Below are 14,599 nucleotides of genomic sequence, written 5' to 3' on the forward strand. Positions count from 1 at the left end.
TCTTTTGCATTACTTAATTTCTTTATTGTTTCAACATGTAACTGCTGTCCTGCTCTTATTATGAGCAGGTCAAACATAGCGCAAACATATCTGCTGATTAAGTCGTCTACAAATGTGTGGCTTTAGCAGCCAAAAATGCTCAGTTTTAATTGTAACTGGCAGACAGTGAAAATCAAATTAAATCAAATTAAGAACAGAGGTTTTAATCAGCAATGTTGGAGGACAGCAGGGTGTCATAATAAGGAGTAATATTTTCAATATATGGGTTACCTTATCGAGCTACATTAGATACCAGAAACACCACACAATTTAAAAAAACACAATAATTCATAAACAGATACCTCTCAGGCCATTTCAACCAAAATGGAGAATTAATCACACAGCAGGTATTCGATCTCAATTATTGTATTCAATCTCATTATTGTATGTAGATTGGCCGATAAGGTTTATGGTGCGTGTTTAGGTTTGTCAAATGGTTGCACCACCTAAATTTGAAGAGATGCATTTTTAAACTTTCATCCGTCCCTGCCTTTCTCCAATTTAGCCTCCTCTGACAGGCGCTACTAATGGAGTGACAAAAGAAAAGCTAAGAATGCCTCCACCTGCACTACTTTTTCATTTTCGGCAAGTAAAGGCAGCCTGATTCACATTTGTGAGCACTCTGGGCGTTCTGCGGGTGAAAGCAGGTCGTATTTAAGTCTCGTTTGGGGACGATCAGGGTAAAAGCCTTTTTTATTGGCAGGTCATCCTGCTTGTTAACGCGGTGGCTCAGGTGACGAGACTGCTTGGTTAGAGTCCTGTGCTGTTGTTACTGTCACAAGTTGGCAGTCAGATCGGGGAGGAAGCAGTTGAAGGATGGAGAGGAAAGTGTTAATAAAAGGCAAAGAAAATGAGTAAACGAAGTAGATATGAGGCTGCTGATCGAACAAATTAACTCAACACTTCACCCGCTCTAATAATGTAACAAAACAACTTTTTCCTTGTGCTTGTAGCTGGGAGCTGTGGTAAATATACATTTATTTTTGTTGAGTGCTTCCTATCTGAAACGGTGTAAACCAAATCAATTGGTTTACATAATTGAGCCTATATTTCCAATAATTTAGTAGGGATTTGCTTGAAAAGTTGCTTTTAAAATGATGATGTTTTTTCACTGCACTTTCACTGTACTGTATATCATAAATCTTTTGCTAGTGCATTACTGTGAGAGTTTGTACACAGTCATTGACTTTGCAAGGTAGGCATCCATCCATCCATTTTCCATACCGCTTATATTCACTAGGGCCGCGGGCGTGCTGGAGCCAATCCCAGCTATCTTCGGGCGAGAGGCGGGGTACACCCTAAACTGGTCGCCAGTGCAAGGCAGGCAAGGCAGTAGCACAATAATGCTCATATTGTGTTGTCAATGTGCTTAACTTCCTAATAAATTATAATAGCACTTTTTCTAAATGTGTACAATAATAGGCAACGTATTTATTCATCTTGAAAGGTAATGTTGTGTGCAGGCAGCCTGCGTACAGTCTGGTATGAGGGTGGCCGGCGTGGTCAAGACAACTTCAAAGACAAGCACAAAGAGGCGGCACTTTGCCTCTAAATAGCCTGCGGCTATAAGGTTTCTCGGAGGTCAGAGGGGCCAAATTGTGGGTGCTGTAGCTCTATGCTGACCCTCAACCTCCAAACTAAACACAACACACACAACTTTGCAAACCTGTCAGCTAATCTATCTTCCTCTTTTACACATTTGTGCATCTCATTTGTGTAAAAGACAGTTTAACTATCCAAAGTATAACTACCGAACTTCTAGCGGCAACAACAACAACAAAAAATCTATTTCCACAAAACCTCATAGAGGCGGTGCAATGACCCAAATCTATTCCATATTGCTTATAATGTGGATAAATGTCCAGATGCATTTTGTTTTTACCATTTGAGTCATTGTGGAACTTGTGTACACCCAAGAGCCAGGAAGTATTTGCCAAATGCAAATAAGTACATTTTCACTGAAATTAACAGGACAATCTATTTACCGTATTTTCACCACTATAAGGTGCACCGTATTAAAAGGCGCAGTCTTAGTTATGGGGTCTATTTCTGTATTTACCGTATTATTGGGCGCAGGCATGGTAAAGCATACGCTAGCTTAAAACATATGGTAGCATGCATGCACGCTAAAACAATGTTTTTAAAAAGGCAGCAGGAGAAAAACTGAGTTCGGTTGTACTTTATTGAAGTATTTAACAATGTATTCACGTTATTTTTTTGATCAATCCTCATCCACAAATCCATCAAAGTCCTCATCTTCTGTATCCGAAATGAACAGCTGGGGAAGTTCTCCATCAAACACGCCAGGTTCCCTCTCGTCATTGTCGGAGTCAGTCTCGTTGCTGTGCGGCTCCTCAGAAATGATGCCGGCTCGTACGAAAGCTCGAACAACAGTGCAAGCAGACACGTTAGCCCAAGCATCCACAATCCATTCACAAATGGTGGCGTAACTCGCCCGGCGCTGCCTCCTCGTCTTAGTAAAGCTTTGTTCGCCATCTGTCATCCATCGCTCCCACGCCGCTCGCAACTTCACTTTGAACGCCCTGTTTACACGGATGTCCAGCGGTTCGTCAAGCCTTCCGGAATGATGGTAAGCTCCGAGTTATTCCACTCAGTCGAATGGTGACTGTAGAGACGCTTCTCCCGGCTGTTCTTATCTCATTAATCCATTGCTCGAGTTGGTCTTCCAACTCGGGTCACCTCACGTTGTTTACGCTTTTTGTTTTTCTTTTTTTTCCCACGGAAACTCAGCTTCATCTTCTTGACTTGCCGAAGCTCGTTTTCCTGCTTCCTCCACGTGCGAACCATCCATTTGTTGATCTTGAATTCTCTCGCGGCTGCGGCTGCTCGATTCCCATGTTCCTCCGTGTAACGGATAGCTTGCAGTTTAAACTGTGCTTCGTAAAGCGTGTCTCTTTGTAGCTGCCATTTCCGGGGGTCCTTAGCCAAACCAATGCACATACTGGAACTATATACCTACTGGGGGTGTGTCTTTAGCCTCCTCTGTCACACGCACCCGTCCCCCTTTACATCCGTATACTGTCCACAGTCACGCCTTCCTCTATATAAGCAGCGTGTCGGCAGGAAATGCTCCCAGTCAGTCAAGCGGAGCGCTCATTAAAGTCACACAACATTTACAGATTTTGGAACTCGGTGCACACATAAGGCACGCCACACTATAAGGCGTTTTGGAGAAAATTTAAGACTTTTAAGTGTGCCCTAAGGTCGTGAAAATATGGTAACTCTTCATAATCTCATTAGTGTAAGGCAACAAATCCAATGGTGGCGTAAGACCTTTGCAGAGTACAGTATCTTGTTGTTCCTCACAACCCATTTCGACACTGAAATGCAATGCCTCAATTGGTTTGTCACAAAAAAGGCACACAAGAATTGCACTTAGTGTCTTGTGTTCCAATGTTGCACGGCCGCAATTATGTGCCTGAAATCCGGTCTGCCTGTCTCTGCTTCTTTCGTCACAGAGCTGTCAACAGTTGTCCTCCGATGTCTATTTCTGATGCTTATTTGGTGCTTGTCTATTCTTGAAAGGGAGTGGGGACACTTTGGGGCATGCGTGTGCGTGCGTACATGCATGTGTGTGTGTGCGTGTGCGTGTGTGTGTGCGTGCGGTTTGGGGGGGCTGCCCAGGAGACAATGTATAGACGATGCTTTACTGTACGTGCAGCAACTAGTGACATGGATGATTTAATGGACACACGAGTTCCACAGGGGTAATGTTGGATATTATGGTCCTGTTGTGAAAGCAGCAAGAATTTTTAAAAGGAGCCGCACGCTAAACAACAAGCTATGGAGAAAAACGGTCTGCTCTTTGCCTGGCGGCTCAGCAAAGTAGGACAAAGACACCTGTTCTGTGGCCCTACTTTGAGCATTCCTTTCTCTCCTGCTTTTAATTTCCTTCTTTCTTTCTCTACTTCTTTAACACTACACCAGGCAATTTTATGAGTCTCACATCATTCACTCGTCCTGTCAATCTTTCTCTGCTTTTCACCTAAAACGCCATAGCGGCAACCTTGGCACCAGCGTTGGATAAATGATTCCATACATGCAAAATAAAAGCATCGCACTATTAATGGGCTTTACTGCTCTGCGTTCTTTTCGGATTGTCTAAGAGGGGCATAAAATTTTTTTTTTAAAAAGGTGAAACGATGAGCAATAAATCTAATGTACTGAAAGGGGAATTTCTGAAAAAGGTGTTGACAACACTATTAAAACTACAGAAATGAACCAGGGATGCTGAACATAAACAAAGGAGTAGGGAAAATGGTTTTAAGGTAGTGGCCTGTTGTCTCAATGTCCCCCAGGCCTTTTTACTCAACATGCTGCTCTACACTTAGCTTCGACAGCACTGTCGAGTGGAAAGACGCCTATGCTCCAATACAGATGCATTTATGTCAGCATCTGTCAGAAGACACAAAGGTGAGGCACCTTAGGGAGAAGGAGGCCTCCGTCTGCTCTTCTGTCTTGTGCTTTGGGGGCCTTGTCTTTACACAGCAGGAAGAACAGAAATGCTTAATTAGCGCTTTCACATGTTTAATTTGCCTATCAAGGGCTTGAGCCACATTCGGTTGCAGTATCTGCTCAAAAGGTTACCCGCACCTCCAGATCATCCAAAACAACAACAAAAATTACATACAGTATATTGCTAATGAATACATCTACCTGAAAGTATAATTATTTCTAATCTATGCATTTTAAAACAGCGTTCCTGAGGTGTGTTAAGGCTTTTTTGTTTCCTTGGGTATGCATGTCTGGGATTGTGTATCAGCGTGACTGTTAAGAGGCCCTGTCTGTACTGTTCTGAATCATACAAAAGAGGGGAGGGGGAAGCCTTTATCCTGCTGTCTATGTTGTCTCCTCGTATTCCGGACTCCACTTCACTTTAACACACAGACAGCCAGGCAAGCATTATGGGGTCATTTCCCACTGTCTGTCAATGAAAGTCAAACACACACACAAAAGCACACATACACACGTTTACATATATACATGCACATAAATCCTCTCTCTCACCTTTGTCAAGAGTCATGGAGGGATAATAAAGTGAATGCAACCCCCTCGCCGCCCACCACCACCACACACACACACACACACACACACACACACACACACACGCACACACACACTTTTAACTAACGCACACACTATAATCTGCACCGTGTCATATTCAGACCCACCTACCTTTCACACTCAGCTCACAGAACAATACTCAATAAATCGCAGCATTAATTCAAATAATGATTCCACAGTGTGAAAATCCAATGGCCCAAGCTTAATGGGTATCGGTCAGTAGATTAAGCTGGGGGTGCGTGTGCTTGGGGATTCAGCTGCTGCCGGATCAATAGGATTCCTCCAACTCATTTTACCTTTGGATGCATTTTCTACATGTCTGATGTTGTGTGTTGGGGGGCAGATGATTGTAATGGCGGGAAGGGGCAGGATGCAGCACACGTGGCAGCATAATGATCATATGAACATACATGATTGTTACTGTATATCAACGTTTCAACATGTTTACTTAAAGTGTGTGTGGGTTTGTGTTTGTGCATACGTATATGTGTGGTTGTGTGTGTGCATGTGTATGTGTGTGTGTGTGTGTGTGTGTGCATGTCTGTTCGTGCACATTTGAGTGAAGGAAGAGGTTACTTTTGGGAGAAGCAGATCCCTGGGCTGCATGTGTATTAGTGGTCTAATGTTCACGTGAATAATTGATTAGGTTCTCTTTGTGTTTTTGATAATTAGTTGATAGCTTCTTAGCTCTAAGCCTGATGATTTCTAGTGTGTAGGGTTGTAAGAGTGTCTGTTGGGGGTAGCCTGTGTCTTGAAGGTATCCTGAAAACTATTGAGCTCAAGAAAGAAAAAAATGCTTTTTCAGCCATGAACTTACAGTATGTATTAATCTTCTAAATAAATACAAGCAACAATACATATATTTGTTTCTCATAGACTCATTAATCTCAAGTGCTCACTCGGTTTTATTTATTTATACAGTCAAGCATTGTTTAGTTGTGTAACTACAATATTTCAAGTCAAATTTGAGTCCATATTTTTCATCACCAACACAAGATGGTAAAGTTTATGTTCTGATGTTGCTTGTATTTAAGATATACACTGTGTTCAATTATGCACATAGGTTAAAGTTACGTTAATATTTGGTTTTAGTTTTTCTGTGGACGTTTTTGCATATGCGGTCAGTTTAGAACACTAATATCAATATAAAACAGTGTAATTGGATTCCCTAGATGATTACAGCAACATCATGGTTTTCATACAAACCAGCTTGGTTACATTGCGTACTGTATGTGAAAAGCTTCAATAGAGGTTTGTTCTTATACCTTATTGATTTGTGTTTGATATGCTTATGCGTTAAGTCAAAACCAATAGGGAAGTTTTGGTATGCTTGCTTTCAGCCTCAAATCCTCATACTGATAGCAGATGGAGCGGAGACAAGTGCCTGTTGACATAACCAGTGGCCTTGACGGAACAACATGTTCTTCCTGCACCAACACAACAAAGCCCAAAGAAATATTTTGTTTTCTTGTCTTGACAATAATTCTTGCACACTCAAATCTATTATTTGGGTGTGCATATTTCTATGTCTGCTTATGACAGGTCCTCAGCATCTACTAGTTATCAATTTGCATATTTGCAAAGTACATATATTGCAACTACAGTTATTGTCCTCTGATATTTGTACTTGTAAGCAAATGCTTTTCCTGTTTCTAAATGGGGCAAACTGAGTGTGGGATAGAAAGGTGGGATGTGGGGATGTGCATTCATAGGTTGTTCATCCTTTCACAAACACACGAGTGAGGATGTCGGACGTGTGGACAGATGAGGTGAAGTGAACGTGCTCAATCGAAAGAGACCCTCTCGTTCTCAGGATCAAAGGTCACCCCGCAGAGTCAAATAGTGTAGTCACCGTGGGAAATGGTTAATTTCAGAGCCTCAGTATTATCAATCGTGAATGAACACTGTGGCAGCCTCAGACAAATGCGCTATGCACTACTAGCACACACACTCCACACACAGATACTTCACTGCAACAGGTTACCTTGATGTGTTTCTGTGAGAACATTTGGCCATCTTCAGTGGACAAACAATAAATATCCAAATTATACATATATATATATATATATATATACATATATATATATATATATATACATACATATATATATATATATATACATATATATATATACATTTAAAAAATAAGAATACATCCTTCATTTAGTCTCATTGTAGTTTATTTAATATTATGATTCTTCTCTTCTGAAAACCACCACCAAGAGCTTTACTCCCACCCCCGCCTTCTGATTCTAGGTGCCACCTGCTCATTTTCCCAGCTTTCTTATCACTCCACCAGGGGTACGATCGAAGCCCAAATGGACTGTATGCCATGATAAACAAGCGTTCGTTTGGGGGAAATTAGGATGAGGAGGAGGGGGCAAAGGTAATCATTTCTGTCCATTGCAGCAGCAATCTTGAGTGGATTTCATCACAACTGTTGCTGTTCTTCCCAGGGATAACGCTACACCAGGCAACTCCTGCATTTGTGTCTTTGAAAAGCTAAAAAGCATTATTACTTTACTTGCAGTAAGTGGGTGCATAAAATGAGCCCTTCAATTCCAGTAGAAATGCAAAGATTCTCCTAACTAACCCCAAAACAATATATATATATATATATATATATATACATATATATATATGTATATATATCAGTCATATTATGAACAGTAACTTATCGCAACAAATAAAATATAGTCATGCAAAAGTTTTATGTCATAACAGTTTAGCTAAATATAATTGTAATGAAACATTTTTAAAACATGAATGAGAAAAGGGTCTTGTATTCCAATGACTGTCTTGGTTTGAAGCAGTGCCTAATACAGGTTAATTAAATGGCCAATCTGGAAGTGTGCACGCAGGCACGACATAATAAAGCGTTTGCAACACTCTGAGAACAACAGGCGCCGTTTCTAGGTGAATTAATGTGTGTTCCCAGGTGAATACAGCGACTGTTTGGCTCAAGGTGAACAGATGCTAAGATAGCACAGCACCAAAGGATGAGCAGCTCGACTCACAGCAACATTGAAGTCAGCTTCAAACCTCACCTGTAGTAGTAGTGCAAGACAGCATTGATTCCCATCCAGAAGTGAGAGAAGCGGCGCTATTGTTCATGCGAATTTGTGGCAGATTAGCTCTTGGTGTCCAAATGTTACCCCTCCCCATGTGCAGAAAAAGACCATGAATCTCTCCATTCATTAACATCCACAGAAGGAGATTCCATTAATCTCTTCATTAGTCCACATCAAAAATGGAAGTACTTATTAAAATCAGATCCAGCTGTGTATACTCGTTAAAACCCGTCGCACCGTACGCCGCTTAACAATGCTCGTGGCACGATACCAAGACCAGGGCACAAGAAAGGGGGTAAGGTTCTACCACCCCGGCCTGTTTTGATTTAGCACCCATGATAATTGCGCTACTCTTGGCAGGGGGCTATGAATAAAACATGACGTTTGTCAGGGAGTATTTGAATGTGCCAATTTTAATTTACATCCGCACAGCAATGTGTGCTCTGAATCACCTTTTTTTTTTTTTTTTTGCAATTTCCCCTCACATTTTCCCATTCCCAATCATCTTTATTCCCACTCTCACTCCCTTTACTTTCTTTTTCTACAGCTGGAAAATCCCATTAATCCTAGCCAGTGGTTTGAACAAAACCTATGGGCTAAGCGATTGATTGGAGTATTGATCCCACTCAGCTGAACGATCATCAAGGTGGTAAATTGGTTTCTTGGAGGATATGTATTTTTCATTGCTGGCCCATGCATGTAGGAGTCCCTGCTTGGATTTTCAAACCCCCTACTTGGGCTGATATTGTAGAGTAGGCCAAGCCTGAGAAAGTAATGCATTCAATTTGGGTTTTGAGGTAGATTTGAAGCATTTATTTATTTTATTTTTTAGGAACATCATTTGGCTATAAGAACGCAGAACATAAATTTTCTTTTTTGGTATAGTTCAAGGACAGATGTAAACTTGTGATTTTTTTTAATTGATTTTTTTGTGCGCGTATGTGTGTGCACATTGTAAGCTAATACAAGAAATGCTTTTATGGCTCGGCCTTTCGACAACATGGTCATTTATGTGCTTTGCTTTTCCACCCAACCCTAAAATGGAGCACAGTAACTTAAATTTTTACATGAATCCTACTCAACATAATGACGACATCAGATTTGGACTAATTTCATACAGACTTCCTGTCAAAGATCTACCAAGTTACAATTCTGCCTAAGAAAATATAAAATTTGAATAGTTTTAGGGATTATTGTGTTATTGTTCTGTCATAGGTCAAATCAAGTACAAAATTGCTGGTATTTGCGCATACTACCTCATCTTAAGATCTCCCCAAATATTTCCACTCCTATGATTCTATGATTTTCATGTTCAACAATCGAGTATGCCAAAATATCTTTTAAAAAAATGGCCTCTTTGTTAATGACAATATAGTGGGATTTCAACCCTTATCCATAGTTGTAATCGCGATAGCAACACAGTGATTACAAGTATTTAGTTTATGATTGCCAAAGTCTGATATACTTGTCTAAATTTTCCATCATCTTGAGATAAGATTTAACCAACTATACAAGTACTTTAAGGTTTATTGAAGGAGTTGAACCAACTGCTGTTTGTACTTTGTGGTATTATGTTCTGATTAAGTCAAAGAGCGATGAGTTGTAATCAGTAACTGGCAAAAGGCCAATCGTTTACTGACTGTGTTGGCCACATCTTTTGCACTGAGATAACGTATGTGACTCACTTACATATAATTACAAAACAAAGCATCTGACGCTGTGCCAATGAGTTATTATCTTGTGTGGGTGCAAGCAGTAGATCTTGTAAGATCAGGACCCATGCATGTTGCTCATTTGACAGAGTAAAAGGAAGCGCTTGTCAGGGAAACAGTTTGTGTCACTGGCGCTCGAAAGGTCAGCCGAATGAACCCAAATCCCTGTGCCGCCCTCATGTCTGTCTGTCACCGATCGCCCTCTTGCAGACGGGTGTCCCCTACCCCTCGTCTAGGCTGCTATCATCCGCTGCCATAACCCCCCTTTGATGACCCAGGCTTCTTGTCAGAGAGTCGCTTCCAGGCAGGCAGTCAGGACACCCCTTTGATGAGGACCCTAACACTTGCTCACAGTGCTGACATGCTGTGGTAGTGGTGTTGAGCAGGGTGGCGTTTGAAGATCTTGAGCCTTACATGTACAAGTCCCTTCACAAAGACGCACGCACGCACGCGCACACACACACACACACACACACACACTCACAATTACACTAGCTTCCAGGGTCTTTAGATTTGGGGGGCAGAGAGAGGAGGATCGGAGAGTGGCTCAAAGAAACCCCTCCTTTGAAGACCTTCAATGCTCTCACATGGTTTTAATGAAGTCATTTGAATTTTGCTTTCGTGGTTAGTTGAGGGCGGCACGGTGGACGATTGGTTAGAGCATCTGCCTCACAGTTCTGAGGACCGGGGTTCAATCCCCGGCCCCGCCTGTGTGGAGTTTGCATGTTCTCCCCGTGCCTGCGTGGGTTTCCTCCCACATTGCAAAAACATGCATGGTAGGTTAATCGAAGTCTCTAAATTGCCCCTAGGTGTGAATGTGAGAACGAATGGTTGTTTGTTTATGTGTGCCTTGCAATTGGCTGGCAACCAGTTCAGGGTGTACCCTGCCTCCTGCCCGATGATAGCTGGGATAGGCTCCGGCACTCCCGCGACCCTTGTGAGGATAACAGACCGCAGACTATGTTTAAGAGTCATAACGGTTCTAATCAACAGTAGACACCAGAATTGGCAGTCAAACAGTGATGTGTTTTTCCACATGATAATCAATTGTTTTGCAGTATTACAAATGAAACCACAGAAAGCTAGTTCAACAAAGAGATCTCCGTGCAGGTTTTCCGTTACGAATGTACAAGAACACATTCCTTTCAATGGTACCCACGCTTGCACCTGCTCCTTTGGTCAGCCTTTAACATTGATCCGCATTCCTCACCATTCTCAATGTCGTCGATACTAATGATGAACATCAAGTTCTCACATAGTCAAAATCACAGAATAACCCCTGACACAACAGAACAACAGTGTATCCAGGAGGCTACATTATGTCTAATGATATAATATAGGGCAATGTTTGTTGATGCCAAAAAAAAAGAGAGACATTTTCCTCATTCCTTTTTTCCCCAATGTGGTCTATTTTGTTTGAGTCTCTCAATTGCTGAGTAATGATTAACATGGCCAGGCATGGGAAGAGGCTGGCTGTTACAAAGGAAGATGTTGTTTTGGTGCACTGTTTGACCTGACCTGATTCCAAAGCTCACCTGACAGGTCCATGGGAGCCAGCGGCTGCAATTCAGCAGGTGTAACTGTTTTTGTCTTAATCATTGGAACCAGCGGGATTACTCAGAAACTGTTGACAATGGGCAAACACAGAAACCTGGACCAAAACCTGTTAAAGAGGCATACAGTAATATGACTGATATATATACAGAACACTTTGGAGTGTGTGCAGGGGACTTCTGGGAAAGATTGAAATAAACACTATATGGTATCAAAGTAATCAATATCAGTATACCTGTACACCCTTAGAGCAAACCTAGACTGCTGATTTTGATATGCCAAATCTTTTTTTTTTGCTTTGAAAGTAAAAATTCTCAGCAATATTTTTGCTGGAAATGTATGTGCTTTCTTAATTTTCCAGGTCGACGACCAGATGAAGCTTCTGCAGAACTGCTGGAGTGAACTCCTCATCCTGGACCATGTCTTTAGGCAGGTGGTGCACGCCAAGGAGGGCTCTATTTTATTGGTCACTGGCCAGCAGGTGAGTTATTGAAAATCTGAGACCAAAAAGCTTCATTTCTTTAACCTACAGCCATTGGTTCTGAGAGATTAGATAAAAAGGGCGCACAAGTACTTGATGAAGACAATTGTGGAGTGGATAAATCAGGATTGGTTAGGTCCCATTTCTGCTAAATCAATTAGTGAACATATGAAGATGTTATGGACATATTTCATTGAATCCAGAGGAGTTTTTTCCTTGTAAGGTTTGTCTATTACAAACAATAGCAACTTTTTGTAAAATTCTATTTTTAAATGTGGCGGCACGGTGGGACTGGTTAAAGCGTCTGCCTCACAGTTCTGAGGACTGGGGTTCAATCCCCTGCCCCACCTGTGTGGAGTTTGCATTTTCTGCCCGTGCCTGCGTGGGTTTTCTCCGGGCACTCCGGTTTCCTCCCACTTCCCAAAAACATGCATGGTAGGTTAATTGACAACTCTAAATTGCCCGTAGGTGTGAATGTGAGTGCGAATGGTTGTTTGTTTGTATGTGCCCTGCAATTGGCTGGCAACCAGTTCAGGGTGTACCCCGCCTCCTGCCCGATGATAGCTGTGATAGGCTCCGGCACTCCCGCGACCCTTGTGAGGAGAAGCGGCTCGGAAAATGGATGGATGGATTTTTAAATGTGTTGATTACTACTAAAATAAAGATGCATTTTATATGAGTAGCGTAGTGCATCCTGTAATGTATTTATTTTGTACGTTATTTGCAAATATCTGTCTTTGATTCATCTCCGATTCATTTTTTTTATATTTGGCCTCAAAACAAAGTGAATATGAATGTAATGTCATTCTCAGGGTCCCCAACAAAGGGGCAACTATGTGTGTGTGTGTGAGACTAGTTATTTTTCCTGTCATAGGCTCAAACATGAAATGGAGCTTATTAAAATGCATTCAAAGATAAAATGACAAATGGGCTGAGCTGTTGAAAGCTTCAGCAAGGCCTTACAGCACCGCCGCCAGTTTCCAATATGATGACACTGATATTTTGACAGCCGAGTACTGCTGGTGTCCATGAAATTTCAATGACAAATATTTAAATAAATAAAAAAATAATGAAAAAAATGTAAAAACAAAAGAAAGTAAAAAAAAAAAATGTCCCACAACCAGTTGCATCATATTTGCTTTGGATGCTCTGCTAACACATAGCAGACCCACGTGAAGAGAGTCTTCCATACATTATGATTCAGGATGGATTTAAATCTGAAGGTTTATTTATATTTGCCCAGCATGTCTCTACAAGGGGAATAATAAAGTAGGATTGATTGATTGATCTGCAGGTCACTGGGGTTAGTGCTAACTCTGCTATAGTGGCATTATAGTGTTTTCCCCTCTCTTTGTACTTCAGGCCAGGAGGCAATAACCTAAGGCATCACCATCAACAGTCCAATCCTTCAATGAAGTTATTTCATGCACAGTTGATTTTATGTAAATTGATTGACACTTTGGAAAGGGGCCAGCGTCTGCCACTCACTTGAGTCATAACTCTCTCCTTTATGAAAAGGGAAGAAGAAAAGGAGGTACAAAAGCAGTTGGGAAAAGAATGGGGGGGGGGGAAGAAATGTGCTATAAGGAATGGAGCACATACATTATTCGAATAAAAGTACATCACTGTTCCATTAAGGGTATGATGACCTGTGTGGTTGTACCCCTGGGACTTAGCTTTTTCAGTCTGTACATACCTGTACCTTTTTGGCTCAGTTACCTTGCAGTCCAGCAATTCCGGTTCATTTGTGCAGACTGGACTTTTAGGGATAAAAATAACTCACTCTACAAACAGAAGGGAAAACAAAGAGTTTCACTAAACATTTTCGGATTACAAACAGTTTCATGTCATCCTACTTTCTAAATGTATATGTTTGAAATCCTTTTGTGTTGTAATTGAAAATTGAAGCTCACATAGACAGGCATCAACCTTTCCCTGGAAATGCTTGCACAGTCAGTTATGATAATGAATTGTCAATAAATATAAAATTTTCATACCGTGCTGTTAATAGTGAGTGGCAGCTAAGGGCTTGCCTCCCAGACAAAAGGGCTATGGCTGCTGTCTGTCTGTCTGTCTGCCTGTCTGTCTGTCTAACTGACATTTTTAATCAATGTAAACAAATCATTTTATTATAGTAACTAGATGGCCACTATGAAGAGGAGCTTTTATAGCACCACTTTTCTAACTCTGATTGTTGCAGAGAACCACAAAGAAATTCAAACATGTTTTCTTTCTTTTTGCAGGTAGATTATGCAGTAATCGCATCCCAGGCTGGGGCCACTCTGAACAATCTCTTGAGCCACGCCCAGGAACTGGTGGCTAAATTACGTTCTTTGCAAATGGACCAACGGGAGTTTGTCTGCCTGAAATTCTTGGTCCTCTTCAGTCTTGGTGAGTCCAAACAGAGGGTTTTGGAAGTGTGGGGATGAGAGTAGGGATGAAAACCCTTCACAAAAATTGCTTTACAACCATTGAACAATGGGACATGGGGCACCCAGTCTGCTTTGGACTACAAGCAGGGCTTGACATTAACACCCGCCCACTCATCAAATACAGGTGACTTTAAGCAGAGGCGGATAACACCGCCACTCCCACGAGTTACTTTGGCTACTCATGAAATATTGGTCATGAAGGGTGCATCACGACTAAATGAGCGA

General features: G+C 41.5%; 1 protein-coding gene across 1 annotated transcript in view; it reads left to right on the plus strand.

Moving 5' to 3' along the window:
* nr5a2 (nuclear receptor subfamily 5, group A, member 2) overlaps nt 1–14,599 on the plus strand; it is a 64,341-nt gene that overhangs the window by 22,539 nt on the left and 27,203 nt on the right. Inside the window, exons 5-6 of the mRNA XM_061683247.1 lie at nt 11,823–11,942; nt 14,186–14,333. Coding sequence (XP_061539231.1) covers nt 11,823–11,942; nt 14,186–14,333 — 268 coding nt within the window. The remainder of the gene's footprint in view (nt 1–11,822; nt 11,943–14,185; nt 14,334–14,599) is intronic.

Source organism: Phycodurus eques, chromosome 8 (genome assembly GCF_024500275.1).
Source record: "Phycodurus eques isolate BA_2022a chromosome 8, UOR_Pequ_1.1, whole genome shotgun sequence".
Taxonomy (NCBI): domain Eukaryota; kingdom Metazoa; phylum Chordata; class Actinopteri; order Syngnathiformes; family Syngnathidae; genus Phycodurus; species Phycodurus eques.